The sequence below is a fragment of the Dermacentor variabilis genome, chromosome 4 (genome assembly GCF_050947875.1).
Source record: "Dermacentor variabilis isolate Ectoservices chromosome 4, ASM5094787v1, whole genome shotgun sequence".
NCBI classification, from domain to species: Eukaryota; Metazoa; Arthropoda; class Arachnida; order Ixodida; family Ixodidae; genus Dermacentor; species Dermacentor variabilis.
In genome coordinates, this window is record NC_134571.1 from 64,169,806 (window position 1) to 64,197,559 (window position 27,754).

A 27,754-nucleotide genomic window follows, 5' to 3' on the forward strand; every position below is an offset into this window, starting at 1 on the left:
AGCCGCTATGTATACATACACATCAGTAGGCAGGGCCTTACCGAGCGCCTCACGGATCCGCCACTTCCAGAACACGTACTAAGACTGCTGCAGACCGGAGCACTTGCTGACTTGTGCACGTACACCCGTGGCGCTTTCGCCACCCTCTCGGTATCCTGAGCTAAACTATACAGCTGCCGCAGTAAGGAGAAAAGCCAGGAGACGAGAAGGAATTGATTTTTATAACGGTGCGCTTACAAACCGCCAGACAAAATCAGGGACACTATTTGCATCAGCATCCTGCAGGGTTCTGCGCGCCACTGGGCCTCAGCCCACACCACTGAACTGTTCAGCAGGACAACCTTCTTTTCGGCTTCCGTGAATGGAGGCCACTCTTCTGTAGCGGAAATGTGCCCCGGATTCCTGGAAACAGAATAAGGTAGTCCATCGTCACGTGTTTGCAGGTGGAAACATTGTATGCCTCCCCTGGCAGAATGACGGAATCTCGAAAAGAAAAATATATTATGAATTTTATTGCCGACCTTCAGCCGATCCTATATCCGCGAGCCGTTTCAGTTTATCGACAATGGCCGCATTTTAAAAGGTATCGGGCGCATTATGGGTCTTAAGCCCGCGCATTAGACAGGCAAATGCGACAACAACAGCTTTAGCAGTACTTTGGCTGCAGAGCTTCACTGTGCTAGAAAGCAGTCTTGATACCAAACTCATCGTCCATGTTTATCTCTACAAAAAAAAAAAAAACGTGCCTGAAGGTAGCCACGAGTTCTCGGGAAGCAATAACTGCCCTAGCTCGGGCTATATCAAGCAAAACCGGACAGATCAGATTATGGGGTTTTACCTACCAAAACAAAGATATATTTGTGAGCAACGCCATAGTGGGGGACTCCGGATTAATTTTTATCACTTGGGGTTCTTTAACGTGTAACTAAATATATAGTATACGTAACTAAAAAGCATAGTAGGGTGTGCATCCTTTCGCACAAACTCAGTTCTACACTCTTTCATACGAACACCTCACGTGACTGGAACCACCTTCCTGCCAATCTTGTTTCCATCACGGATCAAGCTTTGCTCAGACAATCCTTATTCCTATTTTTTCATTGTAACTAAGTGTGCCATACTGAGGGTCATTTTGTTTGTATCACGCTGTTTGTTTCTGGTTTTGTCGTTATTTCTTGTATTCTGGCTTAGTTTTTGTGTTACCGTTTCTCTTGTACAACTTTGTATAACTTACCGTTCCTTTGTAACCACTCCCCTCTACTATGCATTCGCGTTTGAAGGTATTCGGAATAAAATAAATAAATAGCTAGACTGTGCTACAAGCTGTGGGGAAAAAAGGGCCGTGTTCGCGCTGTAGTTACTTCGCAGTCAACACACGCGCGAACGTAGCTGCTCCCGCCCCGCGTTACTACATTTATGTGGCATTCTCGCTGCTGCGATGTCTTGGAAAGACTGGTGCACCAAGGATGTAAGCGAAATTTATCATGCAATGCACGATAAGTCACGGTGGTCGATAACGGCGGTCCCGGCACAGACGCGGGGCGTAAAGCGAACAGAACAAATGTTGGCAGCGCGTTCCGTCTTACCCTGAGCTCGCAAACGCCGCCACGTGACCCATCATGGTGTGGGACAGGCTGCTCTGGGCCGTCGTTAAACTCTGGTACGTCGGGTCACCCGACAGTAAGCGAAGGTCGTCCCCGTACGTGGCGACCCCGTCGCTGGCGGCGCGATCAGCAGCGTCCATCTTCTCCTCCGCCAAAACCATGAAGCGGACGTTCGCACCACCCTTCGTCGCTTCTGTAGCGTACTGCAGCATGGGGCACTGGAACGCCCCCTTCGTGAAGAGATCGTTCAGCCTCTCCAATTTCTCGAACCGCGATGCGCTTTCGTCGTCGAGGCCCAGGTAGGGGCCTAAATATTTCAGTACCTTCTCTTCCGGAAAGCCCATTTGGCGCGCCAGGAACTTGACGATGTCGCGCACCCCAATGTCCGTCAGGTTCTGCAATGCTATGCCGAGCGCCAGCACGCGGTCCGCCTCGTGAATAGTGTTCCCGAGCAACAGATCTTTGCCGGCGAAGAAGCTCCGGTCCTCCGGAAGTTTCCTGGCGTCGGCGAAAAAGAAAGGTCCGCCGTCAAGGTTTATCTGCGCCAACGAAAATCTTAACTTCAACATGTTCACCAGCTCCGCCGCTGGAAGGAGGGCCAGGCACCGGACGTATTCTGCAACGATAACGAAAGAGAATCACTGCATCAGCATTTCATGGACAGTGGCTGTGGTTTCTCGCGTGCCACACAGTAATTCAATAATTGTTCAACTACCATTTTCCATCTTCCGCGCCCGAAATTTCTCTTAGCTTGAACGTGTCCCCTTGCACGCGTTCTTGCGCTTTTCCCAAGGCAATTGAGTTTAAAAGACAGTCATTCCGAAGTCAGCTCGAAACTTCTTGTCTCAAATATCTCGAGTGGGCGACTCGCCGCGGCAGCGCAGTGGCTATGGCGCGGCGTTGCTGAGATAGAGGTCGCGGGTTCGATCCCAGACACGGCGGCCGCATTCCGAAGGGAGCGGACTGCGAAAAACGTTCGTGCACTATGTATTGGATGCACGTTAAGGAATCCAATCTGGTGGCTCAAATTAGTCCGCGACCACCGACTACGGCGTGCCTCGTAATTAGATCATGTTTGTGGCACAAAAACCTCGAAATTTCTTCAGCTAAAGCTGGCAGCAACAAAAGACTATCTGCCACGTGTTGTAGACGAGTAAATTGAAAGCATAGGGCACAGAGTAAGATAGACGACACTGATGCGCGTCCTCTTGTGAAAAAAAAAAAGAACTGAGTTCAATTCATATGCCCGATTCTTGTGGCCAAGCACTAATTGCGCACGCAACTGCTAACTCTGGGGGATGCCACAGGACTACTTAAATGTATTAAATGTGACGCTTCAGACTACGGTCGTGTTTACAAAATCTACATTGTCCAATATTCGTTATCGTGCTCTCTCCTTTCTTTGTTCCCACAAAAATAAAAATTGAATTTTTTGTTGCAGGGCATTTGTCGAAATGTATATTGTGCATTGTCGCATGACAGATTTGTTGACTTATTTATGCATGATGTGCATTCGTAATTACCATTCTTTCTTTTTCTTTCTGTTACAATTGTACCATACAACGTGTATCTTATATGTGCTATATGTGCATTGTTTCCCTTGTATGTATACTATATCTGTGTATTACGTTTGCCGATCATATTATTAGGACTATGACGACTCTACTGAACATGTAACACCTCACCTTATACTCGGCCAACAGCCTGTCACTGAGGGCCGCGGACTACGTCAAGTCATCAGAACGTTTTTCGAGGTCTTCAACAATATGGTGTTGAAATAAAGTGAATACATTTAAATAAACAGGAGCGCCTACTCGCAGGATAAGGCCTTCCAACTCGTGTCCCAACGAGCCAGCTGTCTTGTGGCGCAAATCATTGATGGCGTTGAAACTTGTTACTATGTATAGGGAAGACTACAAACAAAGCTGCGCAGGGTGATACGGGCTGCACTAGTTTTGAAGTGAGGGAAGCTTCGAGTAAAATTGAGTCTGAAGAATGACTGAGCAATATGAAAGAAAGTAAGTGGGTTGCGAGAGTGTTGAGGTATTTGTACACAAAAGACATCGACTAACAGTGGAGGAAAAGAACCTCGAAGCTTACCAGCAATTATGTGACCGGTATCGTAAGCAACATGACAGCAAAGAACGTCAAACGCAAAGTTAGAGAAGCTCAGAAAATCTCTAGGGTGGCGGCAATGGAAAAGAAACCTACTATGAGTAACTACATAAGAGGAACAAACGAAATCAGGAAAGAAAGAACTTACGACAACTCAAAGGAAAGCTGCTTATTTTTCAAGGCGAGATCAGGATGCCTTCGAATGCGTAGTTATAAAGCGAGGTACACTAAGGAAGAAGAAGCATGTGCTTGCTGCGGCAAAACTATAGGAAACTACGAAACATGCTTTATTAGAATGTGAAGATATCTATCCCGCTGTCGGTTGAGGGTCCTGTCTTCCTTGAAGTTCCTGGGTTTATGGGTAGCAGGGGGACAGTAAAGAGGTGCCCAATAGAGTTTAGCAAGAGGCGATTGTCGGTTTGGCGGCAGTAAATAGGGAGATCACAAACAACGCAAACGCACAAAGTCACCAGAAGTGATTCAGAAAGTTTGATGCTGGGAATTCGTTGTGTGTGTATGTTTTTTATAAAAAAAAGATAGGTAGGACACTAGGAGAAATAAGCACAAGAGCGTGATGGTGCAAACAATTATCCCGTTTCAAAGGAGACGCTCACTGCATCCACCATCTATCCAGCGCCCAGGAAGCTGCGTCCCTTGCAGCGGCGCAAGCGTGGCGCTGTATGTAGCGAGGCATAGTGGGCTTTCTGTTTGTTGACTAGTTCGTTTGTTGTAGGGACATGCGCGCATTTTTCGATGTTGCTCGCAGGGCGCTATGCATCTGCGCGCGCCAGCGGGTGCCACTGTCCCCTGGGGAAATCCCTTATTAAGCGTAAATATCACACTAGTGATGCCACGCATGCGAAGCCAATCAGTGCGAATGAAGTCGTCATTAGAAATCAAAATAGATGGGTTCATCCTTCTTGCAAATTAATCCGCGGTGGGCAGTAAACTTTTGTGGCGCATTAAACCCTTCGCACTTGACACATTTATGCAATAACGGAGACTGAGCACGTGTCGCACCTAGCGCTGATGTCCGAAAACGAGGGTGCATGACCTCACTTTCGCACAGTTGTTTGATCCCTTTATAACCAGCAGTAGCGAACGAGAGACCTTCGGGTATACGCAAATTTTCCGCATTAAGCTCAGAGAATAATTTATCGTTAAAGTGCCGAGAAAGGAACATACACACGCGAATGTTGTTATTCGTTTCCTCCCATAGCGTCTGCGCTGTGAAAGTGAAAGAATGCAAATTACCAATCAACATATCGAGGGCGCGGTAGCTGATAACTTGCCTGGAATGGACCGGCCAGCGGCGCAGGACGACCTGTTGCAGCAAAGTTCTCCGAGGAACTCGGTTTTGCGCACTCCTCTTTCTCCACTGTTATCCGGAGATAGGGCAAGCATGCTCTGCGACAGGATGACCGAACGGTTCGCATCGAACAGCTCAGGTCTGGCGAGCAAGGCGGAGACCACAAAGCCGCCACTCGAGTGACCCAAGGGCACCACGTTGCTGGCGTTGCCACCGAACGACGCGATGTGCTCCTTGGTCCAATGCCAGGCGAGCAGGATGTCTTCGACGCCCACGTTGTCCGGGCCGGTTCCGTTGCGGTGCAGGAAGCCGGGAGCGCCGAGCCGGAAGTTAGGGGACACGACGATCACGCGGCCATGGCTCGCCATGTTGCTCCAATCGAAGAGACCGTTCCAGCTGGCGGCGTGAAACATCCAGCCGCCCAGGAAAAACAGTACCGGCAGTGACTCCCCTTTCTCCATCGAGCAGCGGCTGGGAGCCCAGACGTTCAGGGTGAGGCAGTTGTCTGACATGACAGTGACCGACCGCAGTACCGGGACGTGTATTGACGGCTGCAAGCACGCTGCCGGAGAAAGGACAGGTTAAAGCGTTGTAATACTGTTGCACGTTGGTAGCTTTTCCGAGTGCTTTACTTTAGGGCGATCGCAATTACGGGGACACTCGCTTGAAGTAAATGAAAAAGAAACGAGCTAGGAATGAGCGTCACGTGACAATCATGCAGCCTTGAGATAAGAAAACAAAAAAAAGGAAATGTACGCCCTGTTCACGTGATACGCAAGAGGCATCTTCTGGTTGTCTTGCTTTGATTACGTCTACTGTAGTGTGTTTCAGTTTCACGTGCCAGTTTTTAAAATTCCCAAGAACATATGCACAGCAGCTCAACGTGCAATTAGACTAATATAACGAACCTTAAGGAGTGCGTAAAAAGGTTAGACCACCTCGGGCATTCCGTACGGGCTATGAGGCGAGCGCGCGGGCAGCTGCACTAACCGTGGTAGTAAGCGCAAGTGGCGCCTTGAAAATTGTGTGGTCGGGCGCCAGGGAATCTAGCCATCCTTCATACATGAAGACAACAGACTTGAAGCAGAGTGAGAAGCGTTTGGCCTTAAAAACCTTATGTTCCTTCTAGCATACTGGTAACTGTGATGGTATAGGCACCCCAAGGTTACCCTAAGCCCTAAGGGTTACCGTGTACTGAACAACACCCATGAATGGCCCGGCAGCAATGAAAGACCAAGTTCCCAAGAGCTTCACCCCGACAGGCCGTAGAAAAGGGACGGCGTAAGAGGAGGTTGACTGGCGGAGGCGAGTTGCCTGGCGTCACCCTCAGTTGTCAAGTTAAATCTAGTTTTCTGGGACTACTGTTTGGCGACTAACTGACCGCTTGCCTGGGTCGTTATCGAAGTCGACCAATCCCGACAATGCGGGCAAATCCTGAAGATTGTGAAGTCTGAAAAAGTGGCAGTTTTGCACGGAAAACAAGGCATTCTTAGCGAAAACAAATTATTAGTCATATCAGCAAGTAACGTTCGTAGTTTTGTACGCCATATAAAACGCATCGAATATAATATTACGTGACCTCCAGCACTAGAGCACTAGGCGGCCGTGAAAGCCGCACACGTGAAGCCACTAGCCATCTCGTCTCGCCCAAGTTTGCTCCAGCCGCACATGGTCTCCAAGACGCGCGCTCATCAGCGCACCGCCAAGTTCCCGTGGGGCAGAACTAGGCGGTGAGTCCTGTTTGTCGAAGTTCTGGCGTTCTCAAAGCAAATAAGTGTGTGTTACTGTTCGCTGAGAAAGTGCGGGAGAGAGAAGATGCACACAGTTTCAGCTCGCTCTACTCAAACCGGTGACTGTCTCGCACTCGTTATGTGGCTTTGGAACAACATGGGAGTCTACGCCATGTTGCCGCCGCGCGTGTTGCTGTTACTCTCGCAGGGACAAACTGCTGTCAGCGCGACACACCATCCGTCGCCCTCAGGTTTATGCAACCCCAAGATAGTGCAGTATAAAAATATGTTCCAGTCCATAAGGAAGTGCCCCATTGGCTACAGGGCACGTGGCACTCGTTATGTGCCGCTCTTCTGTGAAGCTGTTTGACGGCAACTTGGGCCACTGGATATCACAAGCACAAACAACACCATCCTCTTCACTCCGCATCAGTTCACAACAGGTCCCAAAATCAGTGATATGGTAGGAGATGGGAGAGCGTAGATGAGCGTGTATATATATATATATATATATATATATATATATATATATATATATATATATATATATATATATATATATATATATATATATATATATATATATATATATACGCCCACTGCGGGGCAAAGCCCTCTCCCATACTTCTCCAACTACCCCGGTCGTGTACTAATTGTAGCCATGTTGTCCCTCCAAACGTCTTAATGACATCCGCCCACCTAACTTTCTGCCGCCCCCTGCTACACTTCCCTTTCCTTGGAATCCACTCCGTAACCCTTAATGACCATCGGTTATCTTCCCTCCTCATTACATGTCCGGCCCATGCCCCCCCCCCCCATTTCTTTTTCTTGATTTCAACTAAGACGTCATTTACCCGCGTTTGTTCCCTCACCCAATCTGCTCTTTTCTTATCCCTTAACGTGACACCCATCATTCTTCTTTCCATAGCTCGTTGCGTCGTCCTCAATTTCAGCAGAACCCTTTTCGTAAGCCTCCAGGTTTCTGCCCCATACGTGAGTACTGGTAACACACAGCTGTTATACACTTTCCTCTTGAGGGACAGTGTCAACCTGCTGTTCATGATTTGAGAATGCCTGCTAAACGCATCCCAGCCCATTCCTTTTCTTCTGGTTATTTCAGTCTCATGATCCGGATCCGTGGTCACTACCTGCCCTAAGTAGATGTATTTCCTTACCACTTCCAGTGCCTCGCTACTTATCGTAAACTGCTGTTCTCTTCGAAGGCTGTTAAACATTAGTTTTCTGCAGATTAATTTTCAGACCCACCCTTCTGCTTTGCCTCTCCAGGTAAGTGAGCATGCATTGCAATTGGCCTCCTGAGTTACTAAGCAAGGAAATATCATCAGCGAATCGCAAGTTGCTGAGGTATTCTCCGTCAACTTTTATCCCCAATTCTTCCCACTCCAGGTCTCTGAATACCTCCTGTAAACATGCTGTGAATAGCATTAGAGAGATTGTATCTCCCTGTCTGACGCCTTTCTTTATTGGGATTTTGTTGCTTTGTGGAGTACTACGGTGGCTGTGGAGCCGCTATAGATATCTTCCAGTATTTTTACATATGGCTCATCCACACCCTGATTCCATAATGCCTTCATGACTGCTGAGGTTTCGACTGAATCAAACGCTTTTTCGTAATCAATGAAGGCTGTATATAAGGGTTGGTTATATTCCGCACATTTCTCTATCACCTCATTGATAGTGTGAATACGGTCTATTGTTGAGTAGCCTTTACGGAATCCTGCCTGGTCCTTTGGTTGACAGAAGTCTAAGGTATTCCTGATTCTATTTGCAATTACCTTAGTAAATACTTTGTAGGCAACGGACAGTAAGCTGATCGGTCTATAATTTTTCAATTCTTTGGCGTCCCCTTTCTTATGGATCAGGATTATGTTAGCGTTTTTCTAAGATTCCGGTACGCTCGAAGTCATGAGGCATTGCGTATACAGGGTGGCCAGTTTCTCTAGAACAATCTGCCCACCATCCTTCAACAAATCTGCTGTTACCTGATTCTCCCCAGCTGCCTTCCCCCTTTGCATAGCTCCCAAGGCTTTCTTTACTTCTTCCGGCGTTACCTGTGGGATTTCGAATTCTTCTAGACTATTCTCTCTTCCATTATCGTCGTGGGCACCACTGGTACTGTATAAAGCTCTATAGAACTCCTCAGCCACTTGAACTATCTCATCCATATTAGTAATGATATTGCCGGCTTTGTCTCTTAACGCATACATCTGATTCTTGCCAATTCCTAGTTTCTTCTTCACTGCTTTTAGGCTTCCTCCCTTCCTGAGAGCATGTTCAATTCTATCCATATTACACTTCCTTATGTCAGCTGTCTTACGCTTGTTGATTAACTTCGAAAGTTCGGCCAGTTCTATTCTAGCTGTAGGGTTAGGGGCTTTCATATATATATATAAATTATTTCTTATGGTGGTCGGCTACGGACCACCATCACTTGCCCTTCGCTGCTCGAAGAGGCAGGATGTGTATGGAGTGAGCTCCTGAACAGCACTTCGCATTCTGGTGAAGGCGATTTAAATCATAAATCCAGAACCTCAAAGTGGTGCTACGTAATAATCACGCATTTCTCTCGTATTATGCCCACAATCACATTCTTTGGGGGAGGGCGAGGGCTTACCCCCTCTCAGGTTGCTCCTACCACCGCCTTCACAACAGGAGCTGCTCAGAACGCCAGATTAAAGACTTACAACAAGCCCTCGTTGCCTGCGCCGAGAGGGTCGCTCGTCGTGAGAGGCCATTATATGGCTCGGGTCGGCCAGATCTTACCTGAGCAGAACTTTAATAAAGTTGTTACCAGCACCAATACCTATCGCATTTCTTCGCATTTACCGCTAAATCACCATTGATTTTTTTTCTTCCTTGGTAGATCCTCTAGGCGCGTTCATGCCGTGAGCCCAAGTGCCACCGCCGTGGTGTCAATCTATCAATACAACAATGTACGCGCGGCCCTCGCGTGGAGGGTTAGAAGCCACCCAGAGACGTGAGAGACATGCAGCGCGTTTCGCTGCGAAAACGACGAAGTGACATGAACTCATGGTGCGCTCAATCGGCTATGGAACGGATGCCAGAGCAGTGTTCTGCCTCCATTTGCTGGGATGGTCGTCGTGCGCAAAAAAATGCAATAGCGTTCGATCTCATCACCTGTGTGCACGTCACACTTTAGCATACTGTGGTCTGAGCAGAGAAAGCTACAAAACGCTGATCGTTTTTTTTCGTTCGCATCTCGTTCATCAGGGAGCTGCGAGGCCTGCCACGCCGGTGGCGGTACTCCTCATTGCGCCAGCGTTGCGAGACGCCTGGTAGTTGCCAGGGGGCCTGTTTCTGGTGCGTAGCAGAAGTTTCCTCGCGTCCTGTGTCGCGCCAGCATGTTGGCCCCGCGTATTTTTAGACCACCGTCTGAGGGGCTTTAGCGGCTACACTAATCCCTGCTGTAACTTTCAGTGCTTCGTCCTTTGGGCAACACTGTCCACTTATCTGTTTTTTTTTGTGAAGTTTGTTCTCAGATATGTACAGGTCACACGAGTGCTGCGCATATCATATAACGAAAAGGATATTCGCATGTTGCCTCATTGGCTATGTAGTTGTGCAGCTTCGCATGTGTTTGACTCCCGTCTGCCGCAGGCACATTGTTGGATAAATGCGAAAATGCTACTGGTGTACGCTGCTGGTGTACGTTGTAAGCGGCCATGGTTAACGTGGAGTGTTTGAATTCGGTGATCCTCAAGACTGTTTGTTGACCTGTGACGTAAACCACGGTTCTTTTCATTGGAAACGAAACATTTTTTTAGATATGCCGTGTTGGTGACTTCTCCCATCAATATCCGCACGAGATGGCCTGATCACGGGAGAAATAAAGAAAAGAAATATTTCGGCGCTACTGAAATTCAGCGAAGGTAACCCCACTTTCTCACTGAATCTGACACGTGCCGATTAGTAGAAGAGGATAATGAAAATCTCGATTCTCACCTGCGTGCAAAGCGCATCCTCAATGCATGGTTAGTCTATAGCGTAGAGCCTAAATTTAATGACAGTACAAAGAAGAGTCAACCATACACGTGGCTGTCCTAGCCAAGTATCGTGTCGCTCTTCTTTGTGCTCTCGCAAATTAGGCTGTAAGCTACGATATCTACGAATAAGCCAACAACCTCACACTAAACCGTTGTAGCAGCTCTATGCATTTTGTGCCAGCGAAAGATCAAGCCTTTCTGTTACGGCCAGTCGTCACAGTTTGCAAACAGCCCAAACGACGTTATTCACGCTGCTGATTCATCCAACATCCTGCGGCTGTAAGATCCCAGCGAAATATGTTTGCAGTGTGAGCTAGAGTTTTGGCACAAACTGCAAGCTCATTAAAGTTCAGAGACAGTAGCTGTGAAAAGGTAAAATGTAAATCCGGTTGAGCGTGGTCTAGTAACTCTTTGTTGTTTATGTAAAGTACGCAGCACATAATTAAAAATAACGCATGTCTTTGTTGTAATTTGCACGGCCCGAACACTCCAGTACGAGCTGAGTAGGTATAATAACTTTAGTATTGAATATGTCACCACAATTTTTTCTTTTATATTTGTCTGAAACGGTTGTAGTTTTGAGCAAGTCTGACAATAAAGAGAACACGAGTAGCTGGCATCGCTTGTAGGCGCCAGCATACCTAAGTTAATTTCATTTATGTTCCCTTTAAGAACCTCGTGGTGTTAGGTAAAACGAGGCACCGATTTATTTTTCAATAGCTCTGAAAATTAGGACAGTAAAAAAAAAAGGAAACAGTCGGAAATGCAAGATTACATGTTATCATTAATTATATGTTACTAGCCAAAGAGTTCTTTAATTCGCTATATATCATACAATGCTTACTTAACAACATTAACAAACATTAAAACTACAACATACAGCAATTTTCACAGTATTCGAGGTACGCGCACAGAGCACCTCCCGGGTGACTTTTTTTCTTTTTTTGTGTGCGATATGATGTGCTAGATTTCCCGTAATTTCTGGCCGTTTGTGGACACGACACGACTGACTGGAAGGGAGGGACATTCATATTGAGTTTCAACATTTCGTTGTGGACAGATAATAAAGAAAACGAAACGAATGGGAATATTCACGCGGGTGAGAAAAGTGCTCCTATGCGGTACTATAGCATCGATAATCGAGGAATACATTGACCGTGCGTACCAGGACCTTGCTTCACCGCCGCAAAAGGAGAGCGTAGCTTGGTGACCTTAGTGTCGAGCTCGAAGCGCCGGCCTCCCGTCGTGCCCTCGCCGAAGGGGATACCGCGAAAGACGCGCGCGCGCTGCCCATTGCTGGTCTCGACGGCGACTCCCCTGATTTCGCCCAGCGAGGTTTTCACCAACAGCTGCTCCTCGGTGTCAGAACAGGTCCCTGGCCGGTGCGCCTCTTGACCGCGCAGCAGTAGCCTGAGGACGATCAGCACGGGTAAGAATGCCGCAGCGACCAGGCAGAGTATGAGAATATGTCGAGTCCCAAACTTTGGACTATTGTCTGCTTCGGAGGCCCGGCCAGAGCCGTCGGTGGTCCTAGATTTAGCCAAGGGAGAAGCCGTCGGCGCGGAGGCAAGGGCGGCACTGGGATTTGGCATAGTGGCGGTGCGGGTGATTTCTCGCGAGTTGACTGCTGAACCGGCGTGCTTATGACCAGGTGACGGCTGCATCGCTTCAGGCTGCAAGGAAGAAATATTGGTGCAGTGATGCAGCTTAAAGGCCGCTGCAGGCGGCGCGCTGCAGCAACAGTTGTTCCCGATGAGCATAAAGTGATATCAAAAGTAACAAATTCTTGCAGAACCTGTCATAGTTAACTTTCGCAAAGTGGAGACCGCGTTACCTTTCGCAAGGATAGGTGGTAATTTACTATGAAAGTTACGCATGAAAAGCCTTTTCAGAGTGTCACCTGTGAATTCTCAAATATACAGCGCTGTAAAAATGTCAACGTAGGCCCATGCAATCGTTGCTGTCGCCAGTACACCAGTTTTCCCAGCTAACACGGACCACGTATAAAAAAAATTTCACCGACGATTACGATACTTCTTAATGCGAATTTCTAGCGCAGCTGCTTAGGTGTGTTGAATTCGCGATATATTATGGCAAAGAATTTGATTCTGAAGGAAAAGGTGCTCTCGGCAGCAGCGCTGAGCCTCAGCTCGGGCAGCTCATTTAGCAGCAGCAGCAGAGGAAGTATTGATGCCGGTTGCGTCGCTCATTTTTTCAGAAAGAATGCATGAACAGGGGAACGCGTGGCTCGTGCGGAGTGCATTTTTCATCGGCGGCATCGCGGCCGGCGAAGTAGCGCATGCGCAGTGGGTCTGAAGCCCACACCAGCGCTTTGTTTCCGCGCTGGCCGCATGCTTGGTCGTGCCGTCACTCCGCTCTCTTCCTCACCCATACCCTCCTCCACTTTCCGCCTCCTCGTTGCGCTGCATCCTCCTCTTCGCTTTTGGCCTCGCGTCTTTCACCCACCCGCTGCGCTCCACGTTCGCTTTTATCTTTCACTATGCTCGTTCGCTCGGTTACACCGCCGACGCCGCTGGTGCCGACGCTCGCTGCAGGAACGGGCGCATAAGAGCTGCTCTCAAAAAAACGCGCAGCTTTCTGTGCGAATGAAACTGCTTGTTGTTAGCGACCTCCTGAACAAACCGCCTCTAATTCTTGATTCTTGTCTGTTCTTAGTATAAGAACATTAGCTATTACTGAGAAATATTTGAAATTCGTAACTTTTGGATAACAATGCCAATGCAAGGAAACTTGTTGAGTATATATTGACAAAAGATCACATTCTGTTGTTTTTGACACGTTACCATCTGCGCAGCTCTTATTTCCGTCGTAAAAGGGAAGCCCGCAAAACCATTAAAATGTCGCTGCTTGCATGTGTACAGGCAGCAGTGGCTTACATTTAAGCACGATAAAAATCACTGCCCGAGCACTCCGTACAGATGGTTAAACAGCGAAGCTGAAACGTGCTGCAACGGTGTTTATCACTGGGGTATTCCAGACGGTTCATTAAATGACGGCTTGGTAGGCTGCCGGATCCTCGGTACGCAGTTCCTGCTTGCGCTCGGCTGCACGAGCCTGTTCTTGTGCCCGGACTGCAGCGTCGGCACGGCATAGACGAGTTTGTTCCCGGTTCTGCTCGCGGCGTTGCTGATCTAAAGCTGCCTGCTCCTCAGGAGTACTTGCAACGCGTGGCCTACCCATTTCGCAGCCGGAAAGAAACTGCTGCGCGCCGGGTCGACTGCGACTGAGAGCAACGGCTTCACTACTGACTAAGCCAATCGCGCGCTTCTCTTTTTCGAGCGTGCGCATAAAGATGCGCCGGAGGAGCTTTCGGCGTACAGACGACCGACAGACGGACGGATGGACGGACGAATCTTCTAGCCATATACAGCTTCGCTGTAAAAGAGCTAGACGATGGGTAACACATTGCAAAAGTGGTTTGTTTGAACGTGATCTACAACGTTCGCAGTTACATTTTTGGCCATAAGTTGATAATCTCAATGTTGTTAAACAAGGAGCACTAGTGTCTACCCTAATAGGAATACAAGAAATACGGCCGCGTTCTCCAGGAGCTTACTAACACCGTATGAGCGAGGGTGGCTTCTTTTTTTAAAATTTAAGACATGGTTCAAGTTTGCGGGGAGACCCTGGATAATGCGAATGGTAAGAACTCTCTAGGCACTCATATTCTATTCAATCGTGAAACCACAGTACGCCGTCGACTAACACTGACCTAACCAAACAAGTTCTGAGTGAGTGCGCACGCACTCCGCAAGCTCGCGGTTTCACTTTCGTTAACGTATTTAAGTGCGCTTCAAGCAGTTGAAACGAGAACGTAGCCACGAGTTCAATTTAGCCTACGGAAATGAGAGAATACGCACATAAAATACTAATGACATACATTCAGATGGTCCCTATCACGCCCTGACTCCAATTGCAACGATGGCGGAACCCACTCCATAGATGAGTGCCAGGGAAACCAAGCACGAGCCTTTTCCGACCAAGCGTTTGCCAGAGCGATCGGAGGCGAGAAGCGGGAACGCGTAAGCGTTTCTTCTGTTGTGAACAAACAAGTCACGCGGCTTCCAAACGCACCCTACCACTACCGCCACGGCAGGCTCCCCGGAAGCTGCAGGAGCCATGTGACCGGGACTCACAGAGATCTCGGCCGCCATCGCAGGTCGAAGGTGAGAGCCCCTGCGAGCCTCCCAACTGTAGCGCGGCGCTGTGCAATAACTATGCCACTGTGTTCCGACCGCTCAATTTTGCTAAGTCTAATGTAACGAGCGCCGCCACGAGCGTGCTAGAGCACTCGCAAACGACAACCCCAATGTCTTATAACGACGTAAAATCGTTGCTTACGCTGCTCTCGTTCCGAGCTCCGAGTCCAGGTGCTAGAAACCTTTGGCAGGTGGAAGGGCTGTTTGGTGGAGCGGACGCAGTAGTCTGGCCGAGCAGGGCGAAAAGCGGCGGACCTGCGAACAGTAGCCGTTGTGAGCGAACGTTCTTCTGTTAGGACTCGTCACGAGCGGCCGCTGACACGCGCTCCTTATGCAGCGCCCGGCGTGTCTCCACGCGATTAGTACGACGAAAAAGTTGAAGATCCGACCCATAAATATGTTGCCATCCAATACCTTTTCTTTGGATCAATAAGATTAAACTCTGAATACAAAATATTAAACCTCCTTTTCTTTCAGCAAAATTGAATTACAATTGGCTTATTTTTTTATGGTTAAGGGGGCAGAATGTTCATTTTCATAAAATCGTGCAGGCTCTCCAATCTTTATCTTTCAATTGTAACTTGCCAATTACAAAAGCTTCACCTCTTAGTTTACTAGCCCACCACCACCAAAGGTAAAATTTGGCTCGTATTTCCGTAAAGCGTTAAACGTAGTTGGCAGACAGGCACTCATCATCGTGGGCGACATTAACGCACCACGCGCGGTCTGGGGTTACATTATCGAGAACGTTCAAGGCCACAACCTGTGGAACGACGTGCACACGAGGGGCTCACGCTAATAACTAACCCGCAAGACCCTACTAGAATGGGCCTCCACAGAGGCACTACGCCGGACCTGACATTCATAAAGAACATAGCCAGCCCAAAATGGGCCAACACGAAAGTAAATCTAGGCAGCAATCACTACATTGTGAACACAATACTACAACCCGGCCTGCGTAAAAAGGAAGGCAGGAAAATAACGCTAACGGAGTGGGACACCTTTCGTAAGCTCCGCGAGGAAGATGCGACACAAACCATCGAAGACAGAAGTGGCCAGAGACACACCAGCGTAGCGTGCAGAAAGCCACCAAAAATGTTCCTGAAGATGTGGGCATGGAGGAAATGGGTAGCAAACTCCGACGCCTGTGGGGGGCCAAACACATCTTGCAAAGGAGCTGGAAAGGTCAAAAGCAGAACCGGCGCCCAGGAAAGAGAATCGTCGAGCTCGACAGAGAAATAGAAGACCACGCGAATCGGCTATCTCAGCAGCAGTGGGAAGCCATGTACACTCTCATGGACAGACGGTTCGGAATGATCAAAACTTGAAACATACTCCGAGGTTTCTTCGACCCAGAAGGTACGGAAACGACACAAGGACAAAACCTCCAACATATACTGCAAGCTATGCAGGTACAGATGCAGAGCTCCTACGAAATGTACGCTAGGTATACGTAGGAGGTGCAACAAAGACTCGACTAGCAGAGTACCAAGGGAAGGGTAACGTCGACCTCGACACCCCCATAACGGAGGAAGAGATTCCATACGAATTCGGACGACTTAATCCGAAGTCCGACCCAGGTCCCGACGGTGTAAAAAATAAAACACTTCGCAACTTAGACGACGAATCCGTCGCTGCTCTCACAAAGTAAATAAACGAATATTGGGAGAAGGGACCATACCCCAGCAATAGAAAACCGCCCAAATCATACTAATACCCAAACCGGAAAAAAAGCCACACATAAAAAAATCTCAGGCCCATCTCATTGGTGTCCTACATCGGAAAACTCATGGAAAAAGTACTTCTAACGCCTTTCGCCAGATACATGGATGACAACGGGCTAAACCCACACACCATAATCGGCTTTCTACCAAAACTCTCGACGCAACACACCATTCTGCAACTAAAGAACCAAATCTTCGGCGCTGAAGCACGCACCCTGGATACAAAAGCCACACTGTGTCTCGACCTAGAGAAGGCATTGGATAACGCCACACATGAGGCCATATTGCGCAACTTGCTAACCCTCCACGTAGGCCAAAGAGCATACGACTTCGTGAAAGATTTCCTCGCTAACCGTAACGCTATCATCATGGCAAGAGGCGCGAAACACGAACAAATAGAACTAGGCAAGAAATGAACAACTCAAGTGTCGGTGCTTTTCCCTTTCCAATTTAACGTGGCGAGGCTCGGCCTGCCCGGAGAGCTAGAACGTATCGAAGGACTTCAGCACACTATCACCCTATTGGTTACGAGTGGAAGCCACGGACACATCGAAGACAGTTTACAGCAAGCAAGTCAATACGGTAGAGAGGTACGTGAAGAAGGACCTAAAATGCTCTCCCCAAAAATCAGGGCTACTGCTCTACAGACCTACAAGCAGAGGATGCAAGCGCAATCAAGAACAACCCAACATAACAATCTCGACAGGTGGTCACCCAGTTCCCCAGGTAAAACACCTAAGAGTATTGGGACTCCGAATATCGGAGAACGGACATAACGGAGAAGCAATAAGAATATTGGATAACAGCACCCAGCAAACCATCAGATTGATTCGAAGAATCGCCAACAAGAACTATGGCATGAAAGGATACAGTCTAGTGCGGCTCATCCAAGCCTTCGTCGTCAGCCGTACAGTGTATGTGACCCCATGCTTACAAGCTGCGTATAAATAAAAGATAGACTGCATCATCGAAAAGGAATGCAAACAAGCCCTCGGCCTGTCGATCACCATGTCTAACGAGAAGTTCGAAGCGTTAGGAGTGTACAACCCACTTCACCATCCCATCGAGGCTCATACGATAACACAATACGAAAGACTCGCGCAAAGGAACACGGCAAGACACATGCTGGATATGCTCGGTATCACGTACGCTGGCTAAAGCGAGGATAAATACCACATCCCAAGAGAAACCGGAGACTGCGTCATCATATCCCCGTTATCCAGAAACATGGACCCTGAACATCACCGAGAGCGGAGGGATGCAAGAGCGTAAACGCTACACAAGAAGTGCGAAAACGACGCGGACGTGGTCTATGTAGACGCGTCGGAATATGCAGACGGTCGACACATGGCAGTTATCGCCTCAAATCAAGCGGAGCGCCAGCTTGCCAGAGACACCATTAAAACAGGAAATTCGAAAATCGTGGAAGAAGCGGCCATAACGCTGGCGCTCGCCTTCACAACGGCCAGCGTCGTAATGAGTGTCTCTAAAACCACGCTCCATAACTTCGCTAAGGGAAGGGTCTAGAAAGAAGCGCTAAAGATCCTGACTAAGTTTCGCGAGGAGCGTGACGTTCATCTCATATGGACGCCCGCCCACCCCTTCCTCCCGGGCAACGAAGCCGCCACACCCTAGTTCCACCCTAGTTCAAGAGTTTTCGAGCCGAGCAGGGGCAGGAACAACGTGGGGCACGAGTGTGGAGATAGACCGCGTAGTCAAATATAATCAAATTACAAAACATTACAGATTAGGGAGGCAGTATTATGCCCCCCCACACTCCTCATTAGCTAAACAGCAGGTGACAGGTTGGCACCTACTACAAACAAGTACCTTCCGAAACGCGATCGCTTGTTATCATAGTTACCCAGAACTCTATTGAGATATACGTAAAGACTGTAATCAGCAGGCGGACGTGATACACATAATCTGGGCTTGCGCCAACACAGTGCAAGGGCCAATCAACGCATACACGAAGGCGGAGCAGTGGAAGACCGCGCTGCTCAGCTCAGACGGCGAGGTCCACCTACTAGCCATCAGGGGCAAGCCGAAGATACCACTAGGACCCAAGGGCTCCTAGCCGCCATCTAAGGGAGGGACGATAAACACCACTGACACCAGTCGTTTTCAGTAAAAGTTATTTCATCACCTTATTTTACATTTCCTCTAACCTATCCAATTCTTGGCCAATTTCCCGGAGGGGATACATGCCATTGTAGATCACAAAGTTCCACATCTACATCTACTTCTAATAATTCTGCAATCTTGGAAAATTATCAATAGGTTGTTGCAGAAGTCTTTGTAACTCCACATAACTCCACCTGGTTAGCTTAAATAATTTGCACGCAACGTGAGGGCCGCTCACCGTATTTACGACTGTTTATATTTATAAAAAAATAAAGTATAAAAAGAAATGGATACAAAAAACGATTGTTCAGTTTTATTTGTGGTGCTTCTTCATTTTATAGGGGTTGGGGGGGGGGGGTATGTAATGAAATATTAAAATTATCACTTCCGTGAGAAAATACGAGACGGCTATGAGATCTTCGTTGACGGGATGTAACGCCCAATAATCCAGTATTCTGCGCTCTCCCTTGTACTTTTCACTAACTGGATTTACAACTGTGCACATCTAGAATACATATTTCAAGTCTGGTGGTGGCGCTGTCTCCTCAGAAGCAGATTACTTTGGTTGTTGCTGAGTCGTCTTTTGAAACCACAGCAAGCCACAAAGCATCATTTTGTTTAATAAGCATTATTATTTAATTATTTAAATAATTCATTTATTTGTGTTGTTTATGAGCGTATGGGAAAAGCATTTATTTAAAGCAAACCTGAAGAAGAAGAGCAGCAGGTGCTGCTCTTCTGTGTCCGCTTGGACGATGCATCATATACTAGGTAACGGCTTCCGCTCATCAGACCTTCTTGAAGGAGTGCTATAAATTATTTGACAGCAGTGACTCAGCAGTCAAGGTGCAGCACACGCTTCCCACACGTAAACGAGTCACACATATGCTGGAAAACATAATATTTTTTTTTAATTACTTGGTACTAAAGGTCACGATAAAATGGCAAACATGGAGTCGTCGGCATTGTCAGGGCGTCATGACACGGAACAACGTTTGCGCACGCCGTGTAGCGACTAGGCTATGTCTAATGACGTTACTCATTGAATATAATAATAATAAATTAATAAAGAAATGCACTGTGCTGGTTTATTCTGGCGGCACTCAGGTGTATCGACCGCAGCGATTGCCACAAGGGATCCAGCCAACGTATCATGACGTCATGACCCATCCACCTCTCGGGTACAAAAACCGAAACTGCGGCAGAATTCACAAATCTTCTCGTACGTAAGGACTCTTTCCCATAGGCCCGCAGATTACTAATAATACTGCTAATATTATTGCTGATGTTGCGTCCAGCATCTGGATAGGCTGGAATTTTCTCTTACGAACAATGCTAGCGTAACATATTTTCGTGGATATGGGCTCTAGTTCGTAGTATTCTAAATTATTGTGTGTGCTTCGGCATTCGTCGGTATATTTTGTTAGTGTGGGGCACTCAGACCATCAGTTAACGGAATAATATGGCCGCTCAAAAATGTGGCTTTCCATGATAATGAGCAAAATGAGAACACGGCGAAAGCAGGACCAACGTTTCGACAAGTGGACTTGTCTTCTTCAAGGCGACATATGCTTTCCTCGCTGCAGTATATATATAGGTAGGGTTCTTCTAAAGGGGAGATGTTGTAAGGCGGGTAGGTGCGTCAACGCGCGAAGGCGGTTAGCGGCGATGGTGTCGAATTGAGAATAAAGGAGTGTTGTGCACAAGGTCAGTGACGGGGCCGTCTGTGAATCACATGTCGACGGCCGCGTGTCAGCCGGTGTGTCAATGGCGTGCACAGCAGCCCTCTACTACCTGTTTCGCTGGTGGTCGTGGGCTATCGTGTCTCTAAAAGAGATAATAGAGGGAGCGGCAGAAATCGGTGTTCGTAAAAAAGAAAGAAATATAAAGCAAATACTGAAAAGGGAATAAATAAATAAACAAAAGAAAAAAGGGAGGAAAGGAAAAAGAAAAGAAAAGTAAAACACTAAGCAACCAAAGTAAGTGTTGTTGCCTAAAGCCTGAAGTTTAGCATAGCGAATAGGTGCTAAAGTTCCCTTTGAAACGTTAGGCTGTTTCTTCATTAATTCCGACTGTTTCTCCAGTCTTGAGGTTATAGACCGCCAGCTTTTATAACAAAATATTCTTATGCACTCCCAAACATGAACGACATCCTACCAAAATACCACCCAATATTATCAATTAACGAGCGTCTGAGAAAAGCATTCCCGAATGTACCAAGGGTTACCTGTCACCGCCACAGCAACATTAAAGACATCTTAGTGCACGAAAAGTCAGCCAACATCATTCCACCGTAATAAAAGTATGTTGTCGCCCCAGTTGCAAAACCTGCAGACACCTTCAAAGTGACATTAAAATTAAAAGCACCGTAAATAGTTATACACACGAAGTCAAATCTAACTTCACTTCTACAAGTTCGGATGTGATTTATATGCGTCAGTGTTCCTTGTGTCAGAAGTAATATATCGGTGAAACGGGACAATCAATGAACGTCAGATTAAACAGACATCGTGCGGGCACAGCTGAAAGCTTCCCTAAGTCGTCGCCGAGCATTACAACCAACCAGGCTATAACTTTGATGAACTGAAAGTCTACATCTTACAGTCAAATTGCCGTTCTCAACGAGAAAGAAAATACAGAGAATCATACCTTATCTATAAGTTCAAGGCATTGCAACCAATAGGCATAAACGTCTCAAAGGGAGCTTTAAGTTCACTGTGCTAAACTTCAATCTATAAGCAACAACACGTAGTTTGGTTGCTTAGTGTCTTTTTTTCTTTTTCCCCCTTTTCTCCCTTATTTATTTATTTATTTACTTATTTATCCATTTCAGTATATTATTTTAATTTTTTCTTTTCTTTCCTTTTCTTTCGCGAGCACCAGTTTCTGTGCCTCCTATATCTCAGCATTGGTATTTGTTGGGCGTGTTGGTAAACTGACTTGGAAAGCATATTTTGCGCCAGCGAACAAGAACAGAAGGGACGCGACAGCACAACAGACAGCTTTGTGGCGTCGTCTCCCTTCTGTCCTGGTTCGCTTGCACTAAATGGGCTTTCCAAGTTCTATTATCTCTTTCAGGGACACGATAGCCCACGACCACCAGCGAAACAGGTAGGAGGGGGTTGCTGTGCACGCCGTTGATACGCCGACTGACACATGACCGTTGACACGTGATTGACAGATGGCCGTGACACTGGCCTTGTGCATAGCCCTCGCCGCTAACACCCTTCACTCGTTGCCGCATCCATTCGCCTTACACCCTCTCCCCTCTAGGAGAACCCCTCCTATATATACTGTGGCGAGGAAAGCTTATGTCGCCTTGAAGAAGACAAGTCCACTTGTCGAAACGTTGGCTCTTGCTTTTACCTTGTTCTCAGTTTGCTACTTGTCTTGAATTTACATCTCCCGCCTTCCCCGTATTTTCCATGGGCTTTCCATGATGTATTACATACATCATTGTCCGCGTTCTCCTTTAACGACACTCAGTGGGGAGTGTCCATAGTAATGTGCGTATCATATTCCTGCTGCAGTAAATGTGTTCAGTACCTCAGGATCCAATAAATGAAGTCTCCTGATTCTTTTTTACAGCGTCAATTGCGCGTATTGCATAGAAGTGTAGCGGTCTACAGGCGCGGTCAACTACTTTTAGCTCACTTGTCAGGCCTTTGCTTTCTTTCTCCAGCATCCAAACCCGAAAAAAGAAAGAAACTGCGCGCACCGTGCTGATTTCATTGCATTTAAGGTATAACTACAACTCGCGGCCAAACCACATTTGTCCCAATATATGTTCTCGTTTCGTGTTCATTAATATCATTACTATTGTTATTTTGCACCCGTATTCTTATGACACCTTGGCAACGTTTTCAAACTTGAAGGATTTCACCAACGAAGTGGACGTGGCCGCCCCTTGTGAGGCAGGGCTTCAATTTGTTTCGATGGCGTTTGAGGTCATTCCGATGCCGTTAGGCAAAAATTGCTCTTCATTTGTAAACTTAAATGTATGCTTTGGTTTAGTTGGCACCTCGTATTGGTCTGATAATGTCAGAGCGTCCATATGTGACAGCTGGCTCAACAGTTATGGCCCTTTGCTGTTGAGCGCGCGGTCACGGATTCGATCCCAGACCGCTGTGGCCGTATTCTTGATGGGGGCGAAATGCAATTAATAATAATAATAATAATAATAATAATAATAATAATAATAATAATAATAATAATAATAATAATAATAATAATAATAATAATAATAATAATAATAATAATAATAATAATAATAATAATAATAATAATATGAAGAAGAACGCTCGCGTACTTGCACTAAGTTGCACGTTATTGAACCCCAGCTGGTCAAAATAAATCAGGAGTCCTTACTACAGAGCGCCTCAAATTCAGATCGTGGTTTTGGCTCGTAACACCCCAGAATTTCATTGAAATTTTTAATCGCGAACTTCATCTGCGCCCAGAGAACATAACTGTAAAAAATAAATAAATAAGAAATAAATGCAGCCTTCTAGTAGCTGAAGGCTACCAGTCTGGAATATGTGCGGGAAAGTGATTCGACGAAAAACCTGATTAGTGAACTTTTGTTAACTGGTCGAGTGTATATTTCAGTTTCTCGCGGAAGCATTGTCCCCCTATTTAGGTAATTCAGCTCAATGACTGGTACAGTGACATGTGCCGCAGGCGATCCTTGAATATCTTAATCCGATGAAGCATGTATACAGCGTGATGAAGAAAGGAAAGACATTACTCTCGCGATTCGTCTCTTTTCTTTCTTTTTTTTTTTGCCTCTATGCACGCCGCACATGAAGAGGCCCCTTGGAGAATTGACCCCCTGTTTCGATTCTCGTACAGCAAAATAACGGAAGCCGCTCGTAGCAAACCAAGAGAACGACCGTCTCTGAACCCCAGCTAAAGTTTATTACCCTCTTTTCAGCGAACTTAAGCTCTGAGCGGAAGCGGCGGGGGTAGAGGGTGAAGAAACTGCAAGAATGAGAAATACTTCATATGAAAGAACAAGAAACACTAGAAAACAAAATAAAGGCGTTTTAGCAATTCCGAAAACTGCCGTTCTGAGACTCAAGTCGTTATTCAACAAATTTACATAAGGTGGATTACGTAAAGCGTGCCCCTAAATCGTCTCTCTGTGCCTCTTAATCGACGCGTTTTGAGAACTTCGATCGCGAGGACATAGGAATTGTGCTTTCGCGTACTATATTTAAGATAAAAAGTTTTACCCTTTTCATTTTCGTCTTTCTGCCAATCAACGACCCCCCCCCCCCCCTTCCGCTTTTCCCACCCCGCAGACTGCAGTGAACATTATTCGCACGGTTTTCGCCACGTTCTTTTGGCAGTAATATATTAATTTGGGGGGGGGGAGGAGGGGATGTGCGAGGAGTAGAACCAGGCACATAATAATTATGCCCAATCTTCGCAGACTACTTATAAGGCTTTTCAAATGCAATTGCTAATATGATAACAGTAAAATTTTTGTAGCCGCAATATCAATGAGTTGACAACTTGACGCGGTCACTTCCCCGTTCAGAATGGTTCAGTACGAAAGAAACGTACATCGAAAGCAACTATTCCTAAATAGGTTCCAGTTTAGACATTATCTGTTGATACCTTGTTAGATAAAGCGCGGAAGAATACGCTTTATTATTTTCATAACTTGAGCAAAAAGAAATGCGATAACTGCATTGTGAAGTACATATTAAGGTATACCTATTTATGATGCGCCTGCGTATCAAGCAGGCTGCAGGAAGGTAATGCATTAAGAACTTTCTACAATGAAACATGCCGAGTTATTACAATTCTTGCGAGTTGTTTATGCCACATTTAGCTCAGGTAGTCACTCAGAAGTAGGCGGTAAATAAAGTGCATAGAACGGAACTTTGGGCAAATAGTTAGAAAGCCAATACGCACACCAAAATGCTAATGACAAAGTGAAACCATTCATCTTGTGTGCAAGTGTGACCGCGTCTTAAATATTGTTTTGTTCATCCCTGCTTTATCTTTTTCTTTTTTTGGAACTACCAGATAACATCAGTGCGCCAGAGGCTGCGGAAATGGCTCGAAATCAAAACTATCTTTACGAACGAAAAGAGAGGGCGAACCGCGAGCCTTCAGGCTTAACTTCTTCCTGCACTCGGCATGAATGGGAAACAGCAAATGAAAACGGAGTTGACTCATTTTTCTAAGGGGGGCAGAAGAAGAAGCCCTTGTTATTACGGTTAGTGCACGGCTACCTTTAGGCGACGGGCCATGACCGATCCAATTGCTCAGAACATTAAAAGCGTGCATCTGTTATTGAAACGCATTATTTCAGATTGTACATTTCTTATCATGCGATACTCTTGGTCCGCATTCACAAAGGGCTCTTACGCTGGAATCTCTAAGACCGAATTGCAGTCAATCCACCCAATTCAATTCCATTCAAGGGAATAATCATTACAGAGATGGCGGCGAGCCTATAGATAAGGCAAAAAGGGTTTACGAACTGAAAGGCTTTGTGAATTCGACTTCTGGAATTTTGCATGGATGTCATTTCTTGTCACTTTGGCTTACCCTTTATTTCTGTCATTTCCTGACGCTGTCCTTCAGACGCGTAACAAAGAGATGAACTCATTTTTAGCCAATGTCTCGGCTGCCATCAAACTCAACGACGCGTTCAGCCGCAGAACTGAATAGGTTGAACGATGCTTCCTCATTCGCGGTTAGTGAGTGGTTAAAAGGACTGTTAGCGCAGTCTAGTTTGTTTACTTAGGCGACGCATGGTGTCTCGCTGCTGGAAAAACATGGTTGTTTTCGAAACCAGCTAGAGGCAATACGCCGAAAACGCGATACGGCATACATTGTATGCCTAAGTTTTTACGTGGTGGGAAACGTTGTCGGGCCCATACGTATAGGTGCAGTAGATGATTCTGGCCGAGCTGGTATTTGCTACCACTAGATCATCACGCAAGAACGAGCCTTACATTCTGCCATAAGCACTTCAAGGCGTACGTGAATGGTTACTTTCTCGACCCATCTTAATGCTCAGCGCAAGCGAGACGAGTGAGATTGAAGAATGCCGATTTATGGAACACAGAAGTTGGATTCCCGTTAGAACACCTCGCTGGGGTGCAAGAGAGAAAATAATTTTCATTATTGTCCCGCGTATGACTCTGACTCACTATACCTATATTTAAGGCACTAAAAACAACACACAGAACACAAGAGAGGACAACGGGACAGAGCACTCACACGCGCTCTGTCCCGATGTCCCCTCTTCAGTGCTGTGCGTTGTTTTCTGGCGCCTTGAATATAGGTATAATGAATCGATACCAACTTGCGCAGCAAGAAGTTCTATTAAAAAAGATGACTCTGAAATGTCTATTCCTTTATTATTCTTTATTATCATTTTTTTTTTTTTACAGCGAAGCTGAATATAGCTACCCTCCGGCGGTGGTGGACATTCGTGCGCCTACGCGTAGCGTCGACACGAAAGAATGTTCATCTCCAGTCTCTCGCAAATGCTTTGTAGCTCTCAATCTAATGTAGGTATCTCAAAAAACTGCATGCTGAAATTGGCCTCTAGGGGGACCCTATCAATGCGCCGAGTTTCATTTCAATGCCGCTATTAGTTAGTCACAGGGAAGTTGTAAACCTTACAGAATTTCCGTCTGCTGTCAATGCATGGGCGTCTACGAAAGGGAGTCTGGGAACAGAAAATGGCTGTGACTCTTGTATTATCAAAAATCTCCCGAAACAAATTACTCGAAAATTAGCCCCGAGGACGAATTTAACATTACGCCGTGCATGTACTTTTCGCAATTAAACAGTTCACAGTTATGTTGTAAATATTGTGAAATTCTCGTCTGCCATGCGGCGGTACTTGCACACACTATTTAATAAACGAGTAAGAATGAATTGCTCCGCAGTCAAAATATGTAATCGTTGTCTGTGACCTTCAACAACAATAACAACAATGAAGACGACGACAACATCAATAATATAATAATAATAATGCCTATATATACATAGATGCGTAGATTGAGGTAAAACACACCACAGCTTCGCTGCTCGTCCATTTCCACAGAGCGGAAGGGCTGATGATTGTTTTTATAATATATTCTCTGACAGTCCCCGCCTATAGCGCTGCAAAACGTTTCCGTTAAGCTGAATTAACAGCGCTGTTTTACGTCTTAACACGTGTTACTCGGGTTGCATGGTCTTCTAAGCTGTCGGAAGCTACCATGAGTATAGCCTGAAGGACTCTGGTATAGCCTAGACTTGGCTAAATATGCAGCTGTTTGAAAGTCGCGATGCGCCGTTGTGCGTGAGAGGCTATGGCGCTGTGTTGCTGAGAGCAACGTGGAGAGTTCGGGCCTAAATTCATGTCTCGAATGGTTGCAATCGAATGCAGTGGAATGTTATAAGTGTGCTGCACTGAGATTACGGCTTACGTTCAAGAGCGGAAGAAAGAGAAAATAGGTGGAGTTTCAGTCGAGACGCATGGTTCAGGTGTCATAACCAAAAAAGCTACTAAACCTGAATTCACGCTGTGCCGTACACAGTTAATGAAATGCCTCCAGTCAAACAGCAAAATTAACTGTGTGCTTTAATGCAAAACCCCTAATGCTTTCTATGTGTGCATGGACGAATCTAGGCTGATGAAGTGATCACTGGAAGATCAATGCGCATGATCACTACAAATGATAACTAAACGTTTGATTTTAAAAAATTAACAATCTAATGTGGTTCGCTGGCACTTAGTGTCCCTCCCTATGCAAATTTAGCATTGTCTCCTCAACTATCGCTTACGTTAACATGAAGCAAGCAATTTCATTCCGCAGTCTTTCGAAATTGATGCATAGAAAACGTTTATAGATAAAACAAAACAAACAAAGTAAAAGCAGGTTTTG

At 46.4% G+C, this 27,754-nt stretch overlaps 1 protein-coding gene across 1 annotated transcript; it reads right to left on the reverse strand.

The window, feature by feature from the left end:
• Positions 1-200: 200 nt before the first annotated feature.
• Positions 201-15,293, reverse strand: LOC142577791 (cholinesterase-like). The gene is made up of 5 exons (XM_075687243.1): positions 15,146-15,293; positions 11,949-12,456; positions 5,012-5,590; positions 1,587-2,220; positions 201-402 (listed from the first exon to the last, which is right to left on the reverse strand). Exons 2-5 carry the CDS (start codon positions 12,445-12,447, stop codon positions 234-236), a joined length of 1,881 nt encoding a protein of 626 aa, XP_075543358.1. The 5' UTR covers positions 12,448-12,456; positions 15,146-15,293; the 3' UTR covers positions 201-233.
• Between the last annotated feature and the right edge of the window lie 12,461 nt (positions 15,294-27,754).

Bases quoted from the DNA above. Each gene is read 5' to 3' on its own strand.
- LOC142577791 (XM_075687243.1), bottom strand. From the start codon at position 12,447: ATGCAGCCGTCACCTGGTCATAAGCACGCCGGTTCAGCAGTCAACTCG. The intron at 2,221-5,011 runs GCAAGTTATCAG...TTATCGTTGCAG, and splicing joins CGCTGGCCGGTCCATTCCAG to AATACGTCCGGTGCCTGGCC. The intron at 403-1,586 runs GTAAGACGGAAC...TTCTGTTTCCAG, and splicing joins GCGGCGTTTGCGAGCTCAGG to GAATCCGGGGCACATTTCCG.